The sequence below is a fragment of the Lactuca serriola genome, chromosome 4 (genome assembly GCF_051521515.1).
Source record: "Lactuca serriola cultivar US96UC23 chromosome 4, Lser_US96UC23_V15, whole genome shotgun sequence".
Taxonomy (NCBI): Eukaryota; Viridiplantae; Streptophyta; class Magnoliopsida; order Asterales; family Asteraceae; genus Lactuca; species Lactuca serriola.
Window position 1 is genome coordinate 131,529,189 of NC_136411.1, and position 24,998 is coordinate 131,554,186.

Sequence of the window (24,998 nt, forward strand, 5' to 3'; positions counted from 1 at the left end):
TTGAATGTCATTAGGGTTGAAAAGTAAAATTCTACTGTGAAATTATTTGCGATTTACATATATATTTTATAATGAGTTTTTAGCTTTTAAAAAAATCTCAAGTTAAAGAAAAAGTACAAGTTTAAAGCTTCCTAATTCAAACCCTACTTCAAATTCTTTGAAAGCTTTTACAGATTATGTTTTATGTCATTATTTACATTTCAAAAACTTAAAATTTTTATGGAACACTTCTACACTACTATATTTTTGAACTTTCAGCTTTTAGTAAATAGCTTTAGTCTTTCAATATGCAAACCAAAAACTAGTTTTATCAGACATTAATGAATGTTGGGAAGAGAAACTGATAAGTCATAGTTTACTTTCTTTTAACTGACATTTTTTTCAAATAAAAGAAATCATAAAAGACAACTATCATAGAGTTACTCCAAAATTTTGTAAGATACTTTAGCCATATTTACCAACGTATTTAAAAGTCTATGTTTTACTATTTAGTAGGGGTGAGCAAAAACCGCACCCCAACTAAAATTAACCGCAAAAACCGCAACCACAATAAAAACCGATGGTGAAGTTCTTTGTTTTTCAAAAACCACAAATTTGCGGTGCGGCGCGGTTATTAGTTTTCAAATACCGTAAAAAAACCGCACCGCACCGCATACATTATATACAATTTTTTTTATTAATTATTAATATATTAAATATTAAAAATAAGACAAGTTTTATGGATGAAAAAATGATAAAATTCTAGAAGACAAAAGTTTTAGTTTTTTCGTATGTTTATCTTTGGAAAATGGTGAAATTTGACAATTTAAGATATTTATTGTTAATTACTAGTGATTTAAAGTTTTTAAGATATTAGTTGTTTGTAATTTAAGTTAATTGTTTTATACCTTGTGGCTTTTTATTATTACAAGTAATATGTTTAAACTCTTAAACTGTTTGAACTCTAAAGTGCGGTTAAAAACCACACAAAATAACCGCACCAAATCCATGCGCTTGATAATCGAAACACACAAAAACAAAACCACACCGCAAAAATAACCACACCAAGCGGTTTTGAAAATGGATTAACTGCATTTGCGGTTAGTGGTGTGGTTTTTGCCAATAACCGCACCGAACCGCACCGCACCGCACCGCACTCACCCTTACTATTTAGTGTAGTAAGTCAATCATTTTTTTTACTATTTCGTATAAATGTTACTTTTAATGTAATTAATTTACTAGTTTATCGGTTTATGCACCTGTTTCTTTGTTATCTTCATATATGTTATACTAATATTTAAAAGGGATAATGAGTTAAAAAAGCTAATATATTTTTTGATTTGTATACATTTGGTGACTGAATTTTATTTTTTCGTCTGCATTTGCCAATTCAACTTGTTTAATTATATACATTCAGTCCTTATGATCGCCTGTAAACCCGAACAAAATTAATAGGGTAATATATTTCTTATGTTGTACACAGTTAGTCCTTAATATTTTTTTACACATTTAGCCCTTAATATCTTTTTTGTTGCAAAATAAGTCCTTGTTGTTTTTGTAAATATTCAATACTTATGACCAGTTTCCTTAGGTTTTTCTCACGACATTCTACGTAGGATAATCATTAATGAGGTGTTCGGGGCTGTTGATGACCACTGTGACCTTGGTTGCTTGGTTGCTCAGGTCTTGTGTTTCGCTTAGGTCTTGTGTTTTAAACATCGTTACTTCTTTATACGATCTCAAATTTTAACGATCTTTATATCCACGCGTTCGTATTTAAGTTTACTACAATTTTCGTTTAGATTATTCCCGTTAAAGAGTAATATGTTTACTTACAATCTTTATATACATGTGTTCTTTATGAATGTATGTATGAACATTTTCTTATAAAATCGTAAGTAAAAACATATTACTCTTTAACAGAAGTAATCTAAACGAAAGTTATAGTAAACTTAAATACGAACACGTGAATATAAAGATCATTAAAATATGAAATCGTATGAAGAAATTTCGGCATTCACACATGATCTAAACAACAAGCAATCGAACCTGAAGTAGCCATAATCATGAACAACTCTAGACACCTAATTAATAATTGTCCTATATAGGATGTTGTGAGAATAAACCTAAAGAAACTGTCATAAGTACTGAATGTGTACAAAAACAACAAAGATATATTTTGCAACAAAAAATATTAAAGACTAAATATGCAAATCTATTACCTTATTAAGTCATTTTTTCCGTTTTACCTGAAGTAGCTAGTCATAAGGACTAGGTGTGTACAATTAAACAAGTTGAAGGAGAAAATATAGACGAAAAAAAAACTCAGTGAACAAATATATAAAAATAAAAAAATATATTCCTCTTAAGTAATTATCCCTATTTAAAAATTCTTATGTATAAATTAATAAAATAAGAAATATATTTTACATTTTTTTGTTGTCCCATAAATAAATATTTTTTTTAACGAAAAACAATTATGTAAATAGAAAACAATGTCAAGAAAGAAAAAATAATTTTGTTAAAGAAAAACAATAATAGAAAAGAATGTTAAGAAAGAAAGGAAGTAATTTCCGTAGACCATGAAATGAAAGAGTATATAAATCAGCATATGACCAATTTCAGGTTTCGTCATATGCTCTTCTTCACCAGCCCACACAACTGCTAGACCCTAAAAAAATGTCCCAACCGCCGGTTACTAACCATACCGCCGGCGTCAATACAAAACCTCAACTCTCCTCCGTCACCACCGTCGCTCAGGAAGAGAGCTTTAAAGCGCCGTCAAGACCGCATCCCCCGAAAATAGTAGTGCTAGCTGACCTCAACGTTGACCCTCCTACTGATACTGAAGCCCTCGATTCTTTTCCCAGGTCTTTCACATTTCTTTGTTTTATCGATCTTATATTACCAATAAATCTCTTAAACTCATTTTTTTTGTTCCCCAATTTCATGAAAATAGTTAAGTGCAAATGTGCAATCAATTTAATATTCGGGAAAGTTAACTCCTTTCTGTAACATCAGAGTTATGCTTTGATTTTGGATGCCAAACTAATGTTTATTAACTTCGTAATCGATATGGGTTTAAGAAATTCATGAACAAATTGCTAACCAGTAGAATTGTCGCAACACGTACCAGAAATAGAAATGTTTTGCGATACAATTTCGAAGAAAATCAATGTTAGTTTTGCAACTCAAACAAATGTATAGAGTTGTAAGCAATAAAGCGTATATAATTTTTTTGGGCTAAATTGAAGGCGGAATCATAAACCTATACCAATCATGCATCATTTGATTGTGGATCTAAAACCAAGTTAGGAACAATTAGATGAGGTTCCAATACGATGACTAATATAAGATTAGACAAATCTGTTGCCTCAAATCACTAATTCTGCAACTATTATGTATGTAACAGATGTGATGTATGTATTTTGTAGGTTAAATAATGAAGAAAACAATCAAGAGAAGATGAGTTTATTGGGGAAAGATTCTGAAACAGTGGAACTAGAAGGTAAACAATCTAAAAAACTGGTAAAATCCCGCTCACGAAGTGGTAAGATGGAGTTCCCCATGGATTGTGGAGCTGATGCTGAAGGTGATCATAATGGTCCAGGTGTGCCTTCATCTCGTGAGGAAAAAGTCAGCAGTCTCAAAACAGTGAGTACTCATATTCATGTATATTCTTAGCAAAAATCGTATAAATTATGTAACCTTTTACCCGAATACTTAATAGGGTTTGGTACATGTTTCAAGAAAGATGCCTAAAAATGCCCATGTTCATTTCATACTTGGTTTAATGTATCAAAGAATGGGACAACCACAAAAGGTAAGATTTTGATGACTTGATTCTTTCCTTACTTATATGTTAACATTGCACTAAGTTTGAAGGATTTTATTTAGGCAGTTTCAGCATATGAAAAGGCAGAAGAAATCTTGCTTCGTGGTGATGAAGATATTGATAGGCCAGATTTGCTTTCTTTGGTTCAAACTCATCATGCACAGGTGCATGCATTATTACATATTTACCCTCCTGCACTTTTTTCCAAGATTTCTAATGATCCATTTGTGTCAACTTGCAGTGTATATTGCTGGGAAGTTCAGAAGACTATGGTTCAGGGAAAGAACTTGAGGGTAAGGAGCTTGAAGAAATTCTTTTCAAGCTAAATGAGTCAATGAAAAGTGATGTTAGACAAGCATCTGTTTGGAACACCTTAGGTGTATTGCTACTTAAAGCAGGCCATTTGCAGGTAAAAAAAAATGTTTTTTTTTCACCCTCTGATTTCTCACATTTAAAAAAAAAACAATCTAAGACAATTTTATTGTTTATATAGAATGCTATATCAGTACTTTCATCTTTGCTGGTGGTTGCCCCTGAGAACTTGGATTGCATAGGGAACCTTGGAATGGCTCATCTTCAAAAGTAAGGAGCGTTCACTTTTTGTGTAGGAAATAGCAATTTACATTTTTCTTTATATCAATAATACAAGTATATTGTTATTATGGATAAAACATAATATGGTCATCTGTTTGTGATTCAGTGGAAACTTGGAACTTTCAGCAAAATGTTTTCAAGATTTGATCTTTAAAGACCAAAACCACCCGTGTGTTTTTATCAACTATGCTGCCCTTCTTTTGTGCAAATATGGTTCCATAGTCGCAGGTATGGTTTTGAAAATTATTAAAAAATGTTTTTTTCTTTAAAATTTTTTATTAAAATGGGTCGAATTCTCAGGTGCAGGGGCAAATGGTGATGATGGGGGTTGTGAAGACAGAGTCAATGGAGTTAATGTGGCTAAAGAATGTCTATTAGCTGCAGCAAAAGCAGACCCAAAAGCTGCTCATGTCTGGACAAATCTTGCTAATGCATATTTCATGGCTGGTGATCATAGAAACTCTGGAAAGTGTTTGGAAAAGGTGATTCATTCATTATTTATGCTCTTTCCTTTCCTACAAATACAATTGAAGTTTGACTTTTTTTTGGTCAACAACAGGCTGCGAAATTGGAGTCAAACTGTTTGGCGACTCGATACGCTGTTGCAGTTCATAGAATCAGGGAAGCTGAAAGGTCACAAAATCCAAGTGAACAGCTTTCATGGGCTGGAAATGAAATGGCTTCAATATTAAAGGAAGGGCCAGGGGAGTCTGTAGGTGTTGAGCTTCCCATAGCTTGGGCTGGGCTTGCTATGGTCCATAAGGCCCAACATGAAATTGCCGCTGGATTTAAAATTGAACAAAATGAATTAATGGAGGTTCAAGAACGAGCACTTTATAGTTTAAAACAGGTAACTCATATTTATACTTTGTAGATGTAAACTAAATATATTCTCATGATTATGTATATAAAAAATGTTAGGCAATATCAGAGGATCCTGAAGATCCAGTACAATGGCATCAACTTGGGCTTCACAGTCTGTGTACCCAAGACTTCAAAACATCACAAACATACCTCAAGGCTGCAGTTGCTCGTGACATGGAATCCTCGTATGCTTGGTCAAATCTAGGTAAGGTAAATAGCAATGTACTTTTTAGGTCATTTTCTGCTATTTTCCTTTTTTTTTGACTGAATGTAAATAAATGGCCAGGTATATGTCTACAACTATCGGACACGTCATCTTCACAAGCGGAACAAGTATATAAACGGGCCTTGTCATTAGCAAAGGCCCAACAAGCACATACAATATTTTGTAATTTAGGAAACTTTTACAGACAACAAAAGCAATATGAATGTGCAAAAGCTATGTTTACAAAGTCGTTAGAGTTGCAACCTGGTTATGCTCCTGCGTATAACAATCTAGGCCTTGTATTTGTTGCTGAGAGGCGATGGGAAGAGGCAAAGTTCTGCTTCGATAAAGCACTTCAGGCTGACCCTTTGCTGGATGCTGCTAAATCTAACATGATTAAAGCAATGGCTATGTGTAGAGTTTGTGCACCGCTTCTTAGTTGATTAAGTTTGTATGTGAATCGGTTGTTATAATTTGTACATTATTGCATATATTTAGTGAAGTTTTAGCTGTTGTTTTTAATTTCTTGCTTCAATGTGTTGATTAAAGGCTCACGTTTTTTTTAATGTTAAATGACTTAAATCCGTTCAAGAGAAAGACTGCTTTAAATGACCTCCGAAATATGAAAAATACACCCATAGTAGTAAAATAAGTTGAAAGTGAGTAGGGGACAATAGTAAGATAGATAATGATTGTGCGTTGCATTAAATGGTTAGAAAAGACTTGTGTGATGTTTAGACAATAAAAAAGTTTATTTCTTTTAGAAAGGGTAACACACACTTACTATTATATTCTTAAATCTATACATTTTGTTTCAAATGAGACGTTCTTGAGTGAGTGATATTTTTCATCAATTATTGTATACTACAGAATCTTTATGGATTATATACAAGAAGTGATTGATTTACTTTTTTTTGTTGTAATTTCATTTTTTTTCTTGTTATAATAGTTTACTTCCAAATCATCCTTTATTAGAGTATTGTATTTTGAAAATTCTATCTAATCTACCCTAATAAATGAAAATGACTTTGCCACATGTCCTCTTCTCATTAATTTGGACACATGGCATTTTCTAGAAATTTTAAAATTTTCTATTTTCCACTTGTCATTTTATTGTATTTTTGATTTTATTAAATTAAAATTCACATTTAATATATATAAGGTAATATATATGTAAGGTATTTATTAGAAAATGGTTTATATATGTAATGTATCCAATGAATTAAAGTCTCATTAATTTTAATAATTCAAAAAATTTCTTATTTTTCTTATAAATTTAAAGTTTTTAAATTGTTAAAATTTTATATTTATTTTTTTTTAAATAAACCCATGTAATACATGGGTCTCACACCTAGTTATAACTATAGGAAATGTGCATAAGAAAAAAAAAATCCCTCCCTCATTGTTATAATTTCTAGATTTTAAAAGTACGTTATCTTAATAAAAATAATTTGAAAGTACAGTATTATAACAAAAATGAATTGAAAGTATGATGTTATAACATCTTACTATTGTGGTATGTACTTCTGTTTTTTTTCTTGTTATAACAATGTAGTTTTAAATGTTTTCTTATTAAGACATTGTATTTGAAAAAATCTACTTGTTAAGCAATAAAAAAACGATTTAAAGTTATCTGTTATATAATCATATAGATATTCTGAAATATAGTAACCAAATAAACGGATAATTTGAGAGTACAATTTTAAGGAGGATAAATTAAAGTATATTGATATAGTATAAAATAAAAGAAAACCATGGAAAACCTAATGTATTATTTTCCGACAATTAAGAAAAAAGTTATTAATGTTATATTTTTGTTTTTTAAAATATTTTATGTTTTAGGATTGCCTAAATTAATGTTTCGTGACTATTTTATATTTTTATTTCTTGAAATTTTTTAAGATCTTACGAGGTCATTGTATAATGAAAACATATTGCTCTATTATGTGTAATGAAAGTACATTGCCTAAATATAAATTATGTTTTAGGATTGCCTAAATTAATGTTTCGTGACTATTTTATATTTTTATTTCTTGAAATTTTTTAAGATCTTACGAGGTCATTGTATAATGAAAACATATTGCTCTATTATGTGTAATGAAAGTACATTGCTATACAAAAGTCTCATATTATTAATTTTAGAGAAGGAAAATTGTCAGAAAAGTCTCAATATTTTCGGAAAAGTTACACTTTAGTCCTAAGATTTTTTTTTGAGCATAAATGTCCCGATTATTCCATTTTGGCTCAACTTTACAAAAAAGTCTTTTTTTCTTCTTTTAACAAGAAATGACATATTATCGTGTTTTTACAAATAATTAGGACTTTTATGTTCAAAAAAAATCTTGGAACTAAAATATAACTTTCTTGAAAATATTTCGATTTTTCTGACAATTTTCCTTTAGAGAAGAAACATAAAATAATTATATTAGATAAAAAATATAGAATAACGATTTTTTTTACGATAATATGTTTAAGTTTTTTTCCACAACAAAATTGAAAAATACATTAGTATATAACCGAAGGAACGAGATTGGTGATTTATCATTGTTGAACTGGAATCATTATATATTATGAATGCATATGCACCTAATAATATCTCAGAGATGAAGAAATTTCATTTTAGAGGAGAAAAAAGTGGGATAAAAGGATGAAAGAATTCATTTTGCAATCTACTAATAAGCCCCATATATGGTGCGACAATCTTAATGTAAGGTACCTACAATACAACTTCAAACAAAAAACTGAAGCAAAACAAAACACTGTCTTCTGAAACCCATGTTGTTGCAATCGATTATATGATTGTAATTATTTTTCTCTTTATAGTCATGAAGACACTAATGTTAGCCATCCAAAAAATTTGCGAAATACAAAGCTCAACTATTATACTTGTTTAAACAAAGAGGTAATGTACTTCAAGATAATATGTAATCGAGTCTGTCAATTTTAATTTTAAAAATTAAGTTTAAACTTCTGCCAGTCTTGCGGGCAACCTAACTTTCCATTGTCAAAGAGGAAGCACTTTGGTACCATTCTCAACGAGTATCTATTGTATACATGATACTTTGGGGCAGTTTAGAGTGAGCCAACTTAGTGGTTGCTTGAACAATAACCATTTTTGCAACATAGCATCTATATGCAAGATCTTTGATTTTGTTTGTGCAATTTTTTAGGGAAAGTTGATACATGCACACAAATTTTTACACAAATGCATGGACTATGGTTTCTCATGGTCTCGCAATCATATCAGAATGTATATGCTTTTATTAATGTTGAAGTGGTCATTTTCATATCACACCTCTCGTTAGTTCCATTATTTATATGGTTTTTTATAGGTATCGTGGTAAAAGGATGAGAACATACTATCACATGGTGTTGGAAAAACTGAAAGGCAAGATTGTCAAATGTAAAATGCATGACATGGAATTGAATTGGAGGGTATGATTTACTCTTGGTTACTTGTTTCGAGCAATTTTAGATTACAACCTTTTTGGATGGGACAAAACATTATAAACTTTTATCATTTTTACAATTGTCAACAGTCTGAGTCTAATGCATGCCAGACACAATACAATATATCTTGTCATATCCTACGTATCAAATCCAAATAATTCTTATGAGTATCATTTAGAACCAACATTAAAGTGTCTTAATTTTCTTGTAGGATTTTATGGAAGCGATCATTCTCATGTTTCGCTTGAGCTAACCCTTGATCCCGATGGCTGTGAAAATTTGAATCTAGAGTAATCACATTTCTAAAAAATGTCAAACTAGTGTTATTTCTAGATTGGTATCAAGCTATTTGTTTGGTGTTGAATTTGTTGTAGGTTTTAGGTCTGGGTGGTTATATCAGCTGCAGTCTGTTATTAATTATGAATCAAAAACCTAATTTTAGGATTTCTGTTTGTTGTTACTACAACTACATCTAGGTTTCAGATGATATACTTTAAAAATGCCCAAGGATTATGCCATCTACCTATGTACCTAATGTACAACTAATTATGTTGAGCACAACTCTTTTGTGGGAAATACTAACACTTATTATTAAGAACGAATAAAGGGATATTATAATTTAAAAGACTACTACACTCAACTTTCACTGGATTGTTTCTTGGATGGTTTGGATGTTGAATATTGGATGGTGGGAAGCTTTGGTGCAAATGAGCTTCATACCTATTTATATGTATTTTCTAACCTTTTCACCTAATCTTTGGAAGATTCTATATATTACTACACAATGAGTACTTACAATATAGTTCTTGAAATATTTCTTAAGCCTTATAAGCTTTGACATGTTTCTAGAACATTTTACCATGTCCTAGAAAGTCTAGCACATCCAAGGGTCTTCAAAAATATTCTACAATGTTCCATAACCATCCATGGTCGTTCTTTTCATTCAAGAATATTATAGAGTCTTCCGGTATGTTCGAAATCTTTCGTAGTCTTCCATAATATTATAAAATCTTCCTGAGTGTTCTAAAACAGTCTAACTTTTTCCTAATAATAATATTGGTTCCATTAGGCTAGTAATAATCTTTTAACACCCCACCTCTTAATACTAGTTGTAACCCCCTATTTTGTGGAATAAAACTTCTAAAAATGAAATCAAATCTGAACACAATATTTAATGTGGTTCATTAAAAGTGACCTATATACACGGGCGAATGAGAGAGGAGATTTTATTAAAATTTCAAGAACTATTACCATCACTCAATGTTGTACCTCACTTGAGCTCTCAAAACAAAAGAATCAATATTGCTTACAAACTGCTCCAAAGGATGTGCTCTCATAATGATTGCTCTCTTGAAAGTGCTAACAAAAACTAGCCACCAATTAGAAATATGAGCCTATTTATAGGCAAGCATGGGAAACCCTAATTCTGATGGGTCAAGCCTATCCATAATTAGTCCATAAATGGGCTTCCCTAATTTCCAACTAATCATAGGATGTCATGTTGGTGCTTCTAGAACCTTCAAGCTTAAAAGACAACACTTGAGCACCAAGAGAACCTTTGGACGTCAAGAGCACCTTTTGATTACCATGAGCACCATTAGACCTCAAGAGCACCTTTTGATCGCCAAAAGCACCTTTTGATCACCAAGAGCACCTTTAGACCTCAAGAGCACCTTTTGATCACCAAGAGAACCTTTAGATCACTAACATAAACTTTGCTCACCAAGAGCATCGTTTCTCTCTAGGGAAACCTTTGCTTTCCACGAGTACCTATGTATCACTAGGAGAAAATTTTCTCACCAAGAGCACCTTTGCTCAAGTCTTCACACCCTAAAAATATCCCACTTGAAGGCTTAAATAACTTAGTCTTCATCTGTTATTCAATTCTTCATCATTCCTCAATAAATCTGTATCTCTCTCTCACTCACTCTTTCCATCCCTTTGACTTAAACTTCTAGAAGGCCAATTGAAGCCATGTAAAGCTTCAACTTCACAATGGTAACCACCTTGGTGAACATATCTGCTGGATTCTTCATCCCAAGGATTTTCTTCAGAGTCCGAGTTCCTTCATTGATTAACTCTCGAATGAAATGGTATCATATCTGAATGTTTTTCCTATTATTGTGAAACACCGGATTCTTCACCAGGTGAACCTGATGGGTTTCGAGCAATACATCATTCCTATGGTGTACATGCAAACCCTAATAGCTTTTAGATCTAGTTTGTCTAATGAACATGCAATTGATTATCCAAAGCCATAAACCCTAGATCTAATAAACTATAACTGAAATTAGGGTTTAGATCTTACCTTTGATTGTTATATAGCAATAACAATCAATCCTTGGCTTCAGAAAGCTTAGTGCCTCAAGTGTTGCACCTCTAATGGAGTCACAAACACCACTAAGTAACTTGGATGAAGAGGGAGGAGAGAGGAGGCACCAAAACGGTTAGAAACCCTAATCCAAGTGTCAGCCACGTTTTTGGTGCCCAAGGGTTCCTTATATACTTAGGCTATTAGGGTTATCAAACAAGGAAACCCTAATTTGACTACTTAAGCCCTAAGCAGCCCATGGACCCCTTCTGGAACATGCCTTGGACGATTTCTAATGGGCTTCCCCATTGAATTCGTCCAACCTATTATTCCAAGGTGATCCATAGCCCAATTGCAATTATCTTATAATTACAATTTTAGTCCCCTAAGTTTAATTAATCTCTTTTAGCCACAAAAATTAATTCTTAATTAATTATTGACTAATATTAATTAAAGTATATGATTTCTCCTTTAATATATTATTCTCATAATATATTAATAAATCATAATTAAACCTTTCTCTCCTTAATTCATCCTACATATTGCTATGGTGAAGGCAACCCAAAAGGACCATGCTCATAATCGGGTCAAGTACATACCAAAAATAGTTATGGACTTAGACACTAATCCAAAAAAACTGCACTTTGGTTGTCACAAAGCAGTACACAATCCTCATGTTTTATTCCAAGTTCTAACAAGAAGTTCTTCAGCCATATAAGCTCTTTGGTTACTCCAACAAGAGGCATATATTTGACTTATGTAGTTGAGAGAGCGATACTCTTTTGTAATCCATACATAAAACTGATTGTTGTACCTCCAATTGTGAACACATAACCTGTTGTGCTCTTACCCGAATCTACACATCCACTCAAATCAACATCGGCAAACCCTGCTATGACTACCCCTTTTCTTCTAAAACATAAGGTAAACTCAATTGTTCCTTTCAAGTAGCGTAATAGCCAATTTACTCCTTCACAATGTTGTCTTCCTGGATTTGACATGAACCTGCTGATAACTCCCGCTACATGAGCAATGTATGGTTTGGTAGATACCATTACATACATCAAATTACTAACTGTAGATGCATAGGGTACTTTAGCCATATATTCTTTATCCTCTTTTGTGTTTGGGGATTTATTCTTCGAGAGTCTCAATTGACTCCTTAAAGGTGTACTTTTGGCTTATGCATCCATGATATGGGCATATTTAGTTATAAAATTCATGCATTATTTTAATACTTTATGTTGTTTTTGTCTCAAATAATGAACAAAAGGTACTTAATTAGTTTAAACTCATTTCAGCAACAGACATGCTCGGAAGGAAAAGGAAGCAGAATTGGCGATTGGAAGCTTGGATCTTGGATTTTGAATAAAGAAGGATGTTGTTGGACAGCTTGACCCCACTTCAGTGTTTTGGTCATATCTCATGACTCATAAATCCGATTAATGAGATTCAAAATGTTCTGAAAACTAGACACAATTTTGGACGACTTTCATGTTTTGAGAAAATGTTGATTCCAAACGAACTCGACGAGTTTGGGTCCTCCAACTCAATGAGTTTCTTAGAAGATTCCCGACAAATTAGTGCCTTGCCGTACACGCGATTTAAGTCAAAAACTCAACGAGTTTTTCATAAAACTCGACGACTTGATATGTTTTTCAGAATATTTATATAGAACATTTTCATTCAAAACCCTAACTTTTGCTGGAGGCTTATTGCGACTTTTGGAGGCCAAAGAGGTTCTTAGAAGCCGTGGTTTTCGAAATTCAACTAGAGGCTTGGAATTGAAGAGATTTAAAGGCAAAATCATTAGTAATTTACTTAATTCTCTTGTTTAAATTATGTCTACATTGATGAATTTCTTTTTTGTGATGTTATTTTCTGAAGGTATGGGCTAAACTCCATACTTTTGTTTAGACTAGATGATCTTATGAATATGGTTTGATTAGTGGCTTTGGATTATATTGATTTGGTTATTTGTCTTGATAAGCTTGTTTAAAGATCCTTATATATTAATGATAATTATTTTCTGTTAACGACCAAGTTGATGAGTTACATGAACATCTACTTGACTACTTGGATCTTATAGTTTTGTGAAAACAAGATTGTATGCCTAGTATTAGTGAACATGAAACTAGGATTAACTAGAAAATAAGTAAGTTAATGTGTGAGCATGTGTGATGACCAACCACATATGAGTTAATTGAATCAACCAATTTAGTTAACTAATATTACAGGTCTTACTTGATTCGAACTGAACACTAGGAAACCTAATAGTTTAATCACTTGATCACTTTTTATTAATTCATTGCACTTGCCACAAAATCAACCATAGGAATAAGTGTGTCACACCCCAAAACCGGAACGGCGGAAACGTTCTGGGGTAGATGACGTCATGTCAAGTATCACAACACATGAATTATAGTAATCAAAGTACAACAAGACATTGCATTAATAGTAATAATTTTACATGGCTACATTACAGCAACTCAAAGTATACAAACAAATATAATAAGTACAGCAAGGTACTAAGCCGTCTTCATCAACAGCTCCGGAGGTGTACCTGTCTAATGCTAACCTGAGAATACAAGTTATTTGAAAAGCGAGTATCAGCATTTTTACAAATGCTGGTGAGTTCATAAGTATTTAGTGTCATTTAGTCAAATAACTTTATAAAGTAGTAGTTTAAGTGTTTACAGTGTATTAGAGTTCTTTCCAGAAAATCCTATATTTTCTTTAATCAAAGCAGCCTTCTACCAAGACTGGTCAGTGTTATGTGGTAAAAAGTAGTTTTCCCTAAATTGCTATCATTATCAAAATACTGAATTTGATTATGGAGGAAAGCAAAAAACATTAGGGAATAACATATGCCTCAGCAGTGAGGACTGCAGACTAAGGCAAGGAATCATAGACTCCAGGAGAGTATCGAACGAACGACACGCCTGGTTCAGTCTAACAAATAGAGACACAGACCCCAAAAGGTACCAAATGAAAGGTACAACTGGTAAGGTCCAAAACATTGAATACAAACCGCAGACAATATCAAATGAAATATACGTCTAGCAAGGTCTAAAACAGTGAATACAGTGGATACTGTGAATACAGTGAATACAGACCCCAGACAATATCAAATGAAAGATACGTCTTGTAAGGTCAAAAACAGAGAAAGCAGACCCCAGACAGTATCAAATGAAAGATACGTCTTGTAAGGTCAAAACAGAGAAAGCAGACCCCAGACAGTATCAAATGAAAGATACGTCTTGTAAGGTCAAAACAGTGTGACTCCGAAATGAATTACCAGCATACAGTGTAAATTGCTGGCGAAATACCGTTACCTTAAGGCCATGAATTATAAGGTAACCCGGGATACTCGTAACCATACTGACTAGAGTACCAGACGCCCTACAAGCGTCTAAAATGTGACATTTGTCACCCGTTGGCTTGGTAGGCCGGGACTGTAGCTAGCAGTCTGGGTGCGGGGTTGTCAATCCCGTATAGATCTATACACACAATGTCTGCTCTCCCTACAGTAGATTCTGGTTACCAACTAGACGACGGAGAAGGCCGTGTCCTGAAGATGCATCCCAAATAGTGGGTAGAGACTTCCAAATAGTGGGTTTCTAATGTAAGTGTAGACTAAAGGTAGAGACTCTTAACTGAATTGACTGAAGTAAACCCGTATGTCTATGCTTGTGTACATAATATATAAGTAATGAATCAAACGACCTTCAGATGGACATCCGATCCCACCAGACCACATCTCAACGAAGAAAAGGAAATAGGGCGGAAAAGCCTTCCTAAGTCCTTCAATCATTATTTATATGCATCTATACAAGCACAGACATACATCTAACTACGACTGAGTGTGTATCAAGTAGAAGTGATTCTTGTGAAGTAGGAGTGTCTAATAAGTGAAGTAGGAGCCGTCGCAAGTGATGTAGGAGTGTCGAACAAGTGAAGTAGAAGCGGTCGCAAGTGAAGTATGAGTGTCGAACAAGTATAAGCGCATCACGAAGTAGAGACGACAATGAGTGAAGTAAGAGCGTCTATCGGTATAAGCGACTACAAGTATAAGCGAAATAGAGACAATACCAAGTATAAACGTATCAAAAAGTGAAAGCGTTATCGAGTAGGAGTTTAAAAATAAGTATAAGTGAAGCAGCAGTAACTAACAAGTAAAAGTTTACATGAAAACCTTGGAAAAACCTTTATACTCAGGAAAATCGCAATTGTATTCTTTGGTTAAATAAGTGTGAAAACCTTTAGAAATCTTTGGGAATCTTTCATAAATCAGTTTGAAAATGGAACTTTGATAAAGCAATAAAAGTAAGAACTTGAACAAGTGAAAACCCTTTTTGAAAGCCATTTATAGTGTCCTACTCGGTAAAACAGTGTACAGTGGTAAAATCTTGTGCATGCGGGTTATCAATCACATGTGATTGATATGATAACTGGCATGTTTAACTTGTATCCCCCCCTATAAAAAATGTTAAAACATTTAAAAGGTTCATTCAGGGGTATGAACTCACCTGGTGTAAGTAGGTTCGACGAAGGTGCCGTTTGGGCGTTCGGTGTCACGCAAGGACTCGAACACTCTCAATGACCTATTTAACATATGATAACATATGTTCACATACAATTAGTATATTTAATACTAATTAAACACGTATACGCGCTCAAAGGAGCGGAAAACACTTTGGATAAGTGTTTGGGTGTCCCGGGTAGCGTCTAAAGGTGCGTATGGCTTAGGAATGGAGTTTACTCTCCGAGAGTAAACTCCCAAAGTTGTGTTTACGGCCCAGGGACATCTCACCATGAGTTTACGGCCGTAAACTCATGGTGAGGGTATCTAGTGTGTTTTAAGGCTTCTACTTGTTCATGGGATTATTCTAAGTACTTTTCCAAAAAGACATGAGTGGGTTTAAGGCTTCTAAGGGCATCATATTGGAGTTTACGGCCTAGGGACAACTCCCAAGGGAGTTTACGGCCGTAAACTCTCATATCATGGATTTAATGATGTTTTAAGCCCTTAACTCACTTCTAGTAATCATTCAAGGCTATAGGGGGTGTTTGGGGTTCCAAAAGGGCACTCCTTTAGTGTTTATGGTCCAAAAGACCAATCCTTGAGAGTTTACGGCCGTAAGCTCTATGGCTTGGCCGTGAACTCTCATACACCCACCATTCTTTGATTTTAAGCCCTTAATACCTTCCTAGCATTTTATAGAAATAGTCTAAGGCCATTTGGGGGGGAAAAAACCACATTTTTGGCACATTTAGGGGTGTTTACGGCCTTGGTATACACCTGGGTCGTAAACGCCTTTTTCCCTTTCATTTCATTGTGTTTAATTGTGCTAAACCCAAAATACTAAGTCCCTAAATTATGTATGAAGCCTAAGGGTGATTTAGGAGTGTTTTTGGGGCATTTTGACAAGGTTTTGAGGGGTTTACGGCCTAAGCATGTGCTTGGGCCGTAAAATCTCTTTTATGCCCTAAAACTTTATTTTTTGATGTTTAAACACTCCTAGGCTAAATCCCCAATTAGTTTCCAAGCTTAAGGGTGAGTTTAAAGGCAAGTTTGGCATCATTTTAGGGGTTTACGGCCCTAAAGTGTTCCTGGGCCATAAAAATCCTTATTCCATGCCTTTTTGGACGATTTTTGGGCTATAAACACAAATCATAATGTTTAGAATAAGCTAGGGTAAGCGGACTTACGATTTGGAAGCGTTTGGTTGCAGATTTGGGGCGAAAACGGGTCTAGAGAGAGAGTATAGAGAGAGAGTGTAAAAAGTCTCCAATGGACTCCACTCACCTTTATATAGGTTTCTGAGTTGGGGCTCATTGGAATTCTACCCAATATTGCCGTTAAACGGGGCTTTTGGTCGCACCCGATTTAGTGGTCGTAATAATAAAAACTAACTTTTCCATTTAAATGGAAATGTGTGTTATGTGTTTTTATTTCTTTTTATCACGAATTAACGGCATATTAAATGTAAACAAATGGAATGTTTATTAAATTAGACGTCCTCCAATTAACGGAACTTTATAAACTGGAATATTCCGTTAACGGTAACGGGGAAATGTAACGGAACAACTTGGGTTGTCACATCATCCCCCCGTTAGAGGGAATTTCGTCCCGAAATTCAGGTCTAGGCAAGGAAGTAGGTATAAATGGCCAAGTAGTGGTAAGCGAGTACTTCCTATACGGTTGTCCTCGCATTCCCAAGTGATCTCTAGTCTGTGTTTGTCATTCCTACATACCTTCACGTACGGGATGCGGATTCCTTCTCGTGTAGCTAGTGGGTTCCGACTGGTGTATCTACGAAGTTAGGGTTCTCAATGAATTCTATCAAGATGAGTGAAGTACGAAGAGTGATTTCGGGAATTCACATATCAAGTCTAAGAAGTGGATCGATCGGGTGTGAATCTTGTGGGGTGTCCGAAGGTAGTAGCGGCCTGAAAAGGGTTGGACCAAGTCTCCATGGGAATCCTCATATGGTCCTAAGCTCTCGGAATGGTAGAGATTTTCAGTACTTAGAACACAGTGTACTTCTATGGCAAGATCATCACTGGCGTGAGCGCCATTCCGAAGTTCCTAACGTTCTCTCCCGTACTGGTAGTGTAGTCCTTCAGGTTGGTTCTTAGAAAGCTCGGGTGGTCTTTAGTTTCGTGTTTTCTGTCAACTGGCTGATAGAGACTTTCTAGATCGTCGAGTGGGTTGCGTGACTATGGTTATCGGTTTGCTGTAGAGTGTCTATCTCAAGCTTGTGCAAAATGGACCTGCACTAACGAATCTTGAGATACGGAAACCCTGAGGTTCGGGGAGATAGGGTTTCACCAGACGAGTGTTGGACTATCTCGGGAGGTGGTTCTACTATCTCTGCGTGAGACAGTATTCGTGGACACCTAATAGTCCAATTAACCTCTAAGACTTTGGTTTGATCTAGTGCGGAAAGCGCATGCTCCTGCATAATCCCTCGACTAACACCAAGGCTAGTGTCAAGTCTATAATCTCTTCGGGATTCGGGACTTGAGGCTTAACGCAACTACTTTCGCACTTTGATCGAGTATTCTTGGCTGCGGGGGTTATCCTGTGGTTCTCGGTATTCTAGTGTTTACTTCGGAAAGTGTATTTCATCGTCTACCGGGCGACGACGATTTCCTCCATACGAGAGGGTGGAGGATGATAGGCACTGCTCGTCTATAACTGGGCGGACGAAGTGCCTGAGTAGTGCGAGCATATTCTGCAACTACTCCTCCGAAGGTTCTGCGTTTTCTCGGTCTAGGTCAAATCTAATGGGTATAGGGTCTCATCACTCGGAACTTTACTAGCTCAACCCGCAGTGATTCTCTTGATTCCGGCTCCTATGTTATGGAATAGGGTGAAGGGCTTTTCTAAGAGGTTCGTGGTAGAGCTCATGCTTAGCCTAACTACAAATACCAGGTGTATGCAAGCAGTTTATAATTGAGGTCGGCAGGATGTTCAGCTGTGCGACTCCACCCCAAACCCACAACCCAATGAGGAACAGGGAATAGGGAGGAAACACACACCTTAAATCTTTTTGATCTCAATTATATGCCACCTTTACGCATATACCTAGTTATAGTGGTCAGTCTCATGAGTTCTAATCTCTATGATTACGAACCTGACGTGCGAGGTGCGAAGGGTCTTTTTGGGGAAACTATGAAGTACGCTTCGGATGGTTGTTGTTTTCTGGAGTATCTGCAATGTTGTTCACTTCGGTGTTCATCTGACTACGAGGGGTCGGTCAACGGCGCGTGGTACCCTCTGTTGGGTACTTCGGAAGGTTTGAGATAAGAGGGACGATTGTCGGATCGCATTAGGTTTGATTATTTGTGTTAGGTTTAGGTTCGGGAGAACCTTTATTTGCCGACATGGCTATGGAGAAAGTTCTTTTTACACAACACTAAGGATGAACACATGGTTGCACGAAGTCAAACCATGATCAATAGAGTCATCGAAGTTGGCACACTCCGACATGATATAAAGTGAAGATCGATAGAGTCATGTGCCGAACAGGCACACAAGTTCTAGGCATCTCGGGTTTCGTCCTATGTATCACTACCGCGGATACTTGGACCGATAGAGTCGACGCGGAACTATACAGAGTTCTAAGTGTTTCCGAATAAAGTACCTTTTCATGAATGGATTCTCACGAGGCATTTCTATAATCGCCTCACATATACTAGTCATGTATATTTAAGGTGGGGAGGACTGTTGACTGAGCGACCCCGCCCTAAATCCACAACCAAACGAGGAACAGGAAATGAGGCGGCATTCGCTCACTCTAGGTCTGTCCATCTTAAATATATATGGTCGTAACGTATATGTTTAGCCATTATAGTTTTTCCTAATGAATTTTAAATTTTATAACAGTGCTACGACTTTCGCCTTACTGGGAAGAATTTACATTTGAATCAGTCTTTTATTGTTCTTATTTTAGTTATCTGAGATCGAGAGACGTACCAAAATCTAACGAGTTCCTTGCCGCTTCTCTCTAAGCAGTAGTGTCAGGCTCCTTCTGTGTCTTTGTCTTTCCCTTCGGTTGGGCAATCCTTCTTGAAGTGTCCCATTTTACCACATAGGTGGCAAACTGTACGGGTCGCAACATTGGTGGTTGATGTAATGAACTCAACCGGGGTTCTGCAGACGCGAGCAGTATGCCCCAACATGTGGCACCTAGCACAATAGAGTTCCCGACAGGCACCATGATGATGGTAGCTGCACTTGCTACAGTGGGAAAGGTCTCCTAGGTATGGTCTTCTTGAGGTCGGGAGGGAAGGATTGACAGGGGTATAGACTGCCTCAGCTCGTTGCCCTTCGGGAGGTCCTTGAGCCGAGGTACTTCCCTCCTCTATCTTGAGTTTTCTCTTTAGTGGGTTCAGTGGAGGTTCTTGGGTGGCTGAGTATGGAAGTGTTGGTTGCTGTTGTCCATTGCCAGGATTGGAAATCCCGACAGGGCCCTTGCTAACATTAGCGGTGTTAGCATTCAGGTGAGCCATGACAGCTGCTACGGCTGCTGAGACTGCAGCTTGGAACGTAGCTTCATCGAATCAGAGAGTAGGTTTCTTGCTTGTGGATTGGTTACGCTTCTTTGGTGGCATGGTTTTCCTACACGGAAAGGAATACAAGGTAATGAGAGACGATGGTAATCCCTGGACATTTCTGTCCTGAACGTATCAGGCATAAATTTCTCCCGTGCCTTGGGTACTAGTCGTCTGAGTGTCGACCTACATCCCTATGATGTAGTCCTGGTAATCAAAGTGGGTGTATGAGTATCGGAAAAAGGGCCATAAGATGCGAGTCGTTCCTACTAAGTTACCTTTATACTGGGAAAGGTTTCACTCTCCGGCCTAGAGAGATTTGAGAACGGTTCGGAACGAACTGCGGAAAGAGAGGCTCACAAGGGCAAATGGCTAAAATTCTCTCAAATAGAGATGCGGGGATCTGCCCTAATCGTGTATCTGGCAACGGGAGTCAACGATTTACCTAACACATAGCGTGAGTAGTGTAACCACTAACTCACTAAATTGTATTATTTTAAGGGTGTATTAGCGTGACGGACACGAGGAAAAGACAATTCCTGGGTTCCATGTACTGGCTCCCTCGGTCTGCCTCGTATCTTTGACTGGAATCGGCGTTGGTTTCCTTCGGGTAGTTTCCTAGGGTTCTCTTCTGGTGAAGACATATTGAATTTCTACTCCGCCTTCCTTCTGATTCCAACTATGGGTGTCACCACTTCATGATGGATGACTGGGAATCTCCGAAGTTTAGGCGAATCTCTCATCGATGTCCCTAAAAGAATATAGGCACCTGGTGAATTCTATAGTCTCGACCCAGTTCATTTATTTCCGAACAGGAAATCTTCTCAATGAACCTTCTCTGGGTCTGAATCAACTCATCAGCCGAGCACTGAAGTGGATAGGGTTGTCTATAGGGTTCGCGCGAGAATGGAAATGTCTAAAGAATCCTAAGAGATTATTATCATTTCACTGTATGATCCATATCGAGTCCTGCTACGATTACACAGGGTATACAAATCATATATAACTTAGATCCAATAGGCCTTCGAATATGTGATACTACTCGGGATCCACATCCAAACAAGGAAAAGGAAGTAGAGCGAAACCACATATTCTTAGCCTATGGGATCCTTATTATATATAACCTTGGGAGTACACCCTCTGTAGTTGTAGGTATATCAATAAGGATCTTTTTAGTTATTCACGCAAGGTTGTTTATGGATTCTAAAATACCCCTATGGTATTTTAATTCTTGTTTGATTCTTATCTTTGGATTATGATTCTGGGATTAGTGTGAATCTTTTAGTGTTCTAAAATACTCTTATAGTATTTTAACTTTATGTTTGGCTCTAGCAATCCTAGTTGGTAAGTTTCAGACCTGTTGTACACCACTATCACTCCCAAGCACACGTTCATCGCATCTCGGATAAATGTAGTTGATCAGGTTACATTTATCCCAGCTTACGATTACATAACTGCCTAGGTTTGACGGTAATGCTCAACATCCGAAGACTTTTATTATTGTTCTTCTTGTGATACTTTTGTTCGAGTGTTTAGATTTTGGATGTTATTATACTTTGGTAAAATATGGTTATATTTTAAAGTATAATTCTTGGTCAGAGTGTTTTATCCCTTTGTGTTTATAGGTTGTATATCTTTTATGAATTGATATACTTAGCTCACTATAAACAATGATCTGATACCAATCTGTCACACCCCAAAACCGGAACGGCGGAAACGTTCTGGGGTGGGTGACGTCATGTCAAGTATCACAACACATGCATTATAGTAATCAAAGTACAACAATACATTGCATTAATAGTAATAATTTTACATGGTTACATTACAACAACTCAAAGTATACAAACAAATATAATAAGTACAGCAAGGTACTAAGTCGTCTTCATCAACAGCTCCGGAGGTGTACCTGTCTAATGCTAACCTGAGAATACAAGTTATTTGAAAAGCGAGTATCAACATTTTTACAAATGCTGGTGAGTTCATAAGTATTTAGTGTCATTTAGTCAAATAACTTTATTAAGTAGTAGTTTAAGTGTTTACAGTGTATTAGAGTTCTTTCCAGAAAATCCTATATTTTCTTTAATAAAAACAGCCTTCTACCAAGACTGGTCAGTGTTATGTGGTAAAAAGTGTTTTTCCCTAAATTTCTATCATTATCAAAATACTGAATTTGATTATGGAGGAAAGCAAACGACATTAGGGAGTAACATATGCCTCAGCAGTGAGGACTGCTGACTAAGGCAAGGAATCATAGACTCCAGGAGAGTATCGAACGAACGACACACCTGGTTCAGTCTAACAAATAGAGACACAGACCCCAGAAGGTACCAAATGAAAGGTACAGCTGGTAAGGTCCAAAACAGTGAATACAGACCGCAGACAATATCAAATGAAAGATACGTCTAGCAAGGTCTAAAACAGTGAATACAGTGGATACTGTGAATACAGTGAATACAGACCCCAGAAAGTATCAAATGAAAGATACGTCTTGTAAGGTCAAAAACAGAGAAAGCAGACCCCATACATTATCAAATGAAAGATACGTCTTGTAAGGTCAAAACAGAGAAAGCAGACCCCAGACAGTATCAAATGAAAGATACGTCTTGTAAGGTCAAAACAGTGTGACTCCGAAATGAATTACCAGCATACAGTGTAAATTGCTGGCGAAATACCGTTACCTTAAGGCCATGAATTATAAGGTAACCCGGGATACTCGTAACCATACTGACTAGAGTACCAGACGCCCTACAAGCGTCTAAAATGTGACATTTGTCACCCGTTGGCTTGGTAGGCCGGGACTGTAGCTAGCAGTCTGGGTGCGGGGTTGTCAATCCCGTATAGATCTATACACACAATGTCTGCTCTCCCTACAGGAGATTCTGGTTACCAACTAGACGACGGAGAAGGCCGTGTTCTGAAGATGCATCCCAAATAGTGGGTAGAGACTTCCAAATAGTGGGTTTCTAATGTAAGTGTAGACTAAAGGTAGAGACTCTTAACTGAATTGACTGAAGTAAACCCGTATGTCTATGCTTGTGTACATAATATATAAGTAATGAATCAAACGACCTTCGGATGGACATCCGATCCCACCATACCACATCTCAACGAAGAAAAGGAAATAGGGCAGACAAGCCTTCCTAAGTCCTTCAATCATTATTTATATGCATCTATACAAGCACAGACATACATCTAACTACGACTGAGTGTGTATCAAGTAGAAGTGATTCTTGTGAAGTAGGAGTGTCTAATAAGTGAAGTAGGAGCCGTCGCAAGTGATGTAGGAGTGTCGAACAAGTGAAGTAGAAGCGGTCGCAAGTGAAGTATGAGTGTCGAACAAGTATAAGCGTATCACGAAGTAGAGACGACAATGAGTGAAGTAAGAGCGTCTATCGGTATAAGCGACTACAAGTATAAGCGAAATAGAGACAATACCAAGTATAAACGTATCACAAAGTGAAAGCGTTATCGAGTAGGAGTTTAAAAATAAGTATAAGTGAAGCAGCAGTAACTAACAAGTAAAAGTTTACATGAAAACCTTGGAAAAACCTTTATACTCAGGAAAATCGCAATTGTATTCTTTGGTAAAATAAGTGTGAAAACCTTTAGAAATCTTTGGGAATCTTTCATAAATCAGTTTGAAAATGGAACTTTGATAAAGCAATAAAAGTAAGAACTTGAACAAGTGAAAACCCTTTTTGAAAGCCATTTATAGTGTCCTACTCGGTAAAACAGTGTACAGTGGTAAAATCTTGTGCATGCGGGTTATCAATCCCATGTGATTGATATGATAACTGGCATGTTTAACTTGTATCCCCCCCTATAAAAAATGTTAAAACATTTAAAAGGTTCATTCAGGGGTATGAACTCACCTGGTGTAAGTAGGTTCGACGAAGGTGCCGTTTGGGCGTTCGGTGTCACGCAAGGACTCGAACACTCTCAATGACCTATTTAACATATGATAACATATGTTCACATACAATTAGTATATTTAATACTAATTAAACACGTATACGCGCTCAAAGGAGCGGAAAACACTTTGGATAAGTGTTTGGGTGTCCCGGGTAGCGTCTAAAGGTGCGTATGGCTTAGGAATGGAGTTTACTCTCCGAGAGTAAACTCCCAAAGTTGTGTTTATGGCCCAGGGACATCTCACCATGAGTTTACGGCCGTAAACTCATGGTGAGGGTATCTAGTGTGTTTTAAGGCTTCTACTTGTTCATGGGATTATTCTAAGTACTTTTCCAAAAAGACATGAGTGGGTTTAAGGCTTCTAAGGGCATCATATTGGAGTTTACGGCCTAGGGACAACTCCCAAGGGAGTTTACGGCCGTAAACTCTCATATCATGGATTTAATGAAGTTTTAAGCCCTTAACTCACTTCTAGTAATCATTCAAGGCTATAGGGGGTGTTTGGGGTTCCAAAAGGGCACTCCTTTAGTGTTTATGGTCCAAAAGACCAATCCTTGAGAGTTTACGGCCGTAAGCTCTATGGCTTGGCCGTGAACTCTCATACACCCACCATTCTTTGATTTTAAGCCCTTAATACCTTCCTAGCATTTTATAGAAATAGTCTAAGGCCATTTGGGGGGGGGCAAAAACCACATTTTTGGCACATTTAGGGGTGTTTACGGCCTTGGTATACACCTGGGTCGTAAACGCCTTTTTCCCTTTCATTTCATTGTGTTTAATTGTGC

The 24,998-nt window shown here is 36.3% G+C and overlaps 1 protein-coding gene across 4 annotated transcripts; it reads left to right on the forward strand.

Moving 5' to 3' along the window:
* Positions 1–2,598: 2,598 nt before the first annotated feature.
* Positions 2,599–5,999, forward strand: LOC145102572 (tetratricopeptide repeat (TPR)-containing protein). 4 transcript variants are annotated; one of them, XM_079039997.1, is made up of 11 exons: positions 2,599–2,849; positions 3,414–3,633; positions 3,710–3,802; positions 3,877–3,978; positions 4,056–4,223; positions 4,308–4,396; positions 4,515–4,636; positions 4,709–4,890; positions 4,968–5,258; positions 5,330–5,477; positions 5,559–5,999. In XM_079039997.1, exons 1-11 carry the CDS (start codon positions 2,659–2,661, stop codon positions 5,918–5,920), a joined length of 1,968 nt encoding a protein of 655 aa, XP_078896123.1. In that variant the 5' UTR covers positions 2,599–2,658; the 3' UTR covers positions 5,921–5,999. The 4 variants fall into 4 exon arrangements, with proteins under 4 accessions (XP_078896123.1, XP_078896124.1, XP_078896125.1 ...); XM_079039998.1 differs by having other exon boundaries at positions 5,330–5,482; positions 5,559–5,780; XM_079039999.1 differs by having other exon boundaries at positions 5,340–5,477; positions 5,559–5,696.
* Positions 6,000–24,998: the final 18,999 nt, after the last annotated feature.

Bases quoted from the DNA above. Each gene is read 5' to 3' on its own strand.
- LOC145102572 (XM_079039997.1), top strand. From the start codon at position 2,659: ATGTCCCAACCGCCGGTTACTAACCATACCGCCGGCGTCAATACAAAA. The intron at 2,850-3,413 runs GTCTTTCACATT...TGTATTTTGTAG, and splicing joins GCCCTCGATTCTTTTCCCAG to GTTAAATAATGAAGAAAACA. The intron at 5,478-5,558 runs GTAAGGTAAATA...ATAAATGGCCAG, and splicing joins GTATGCTTGGTCAAATCTAG to GTATATGTCTACAACTATCG.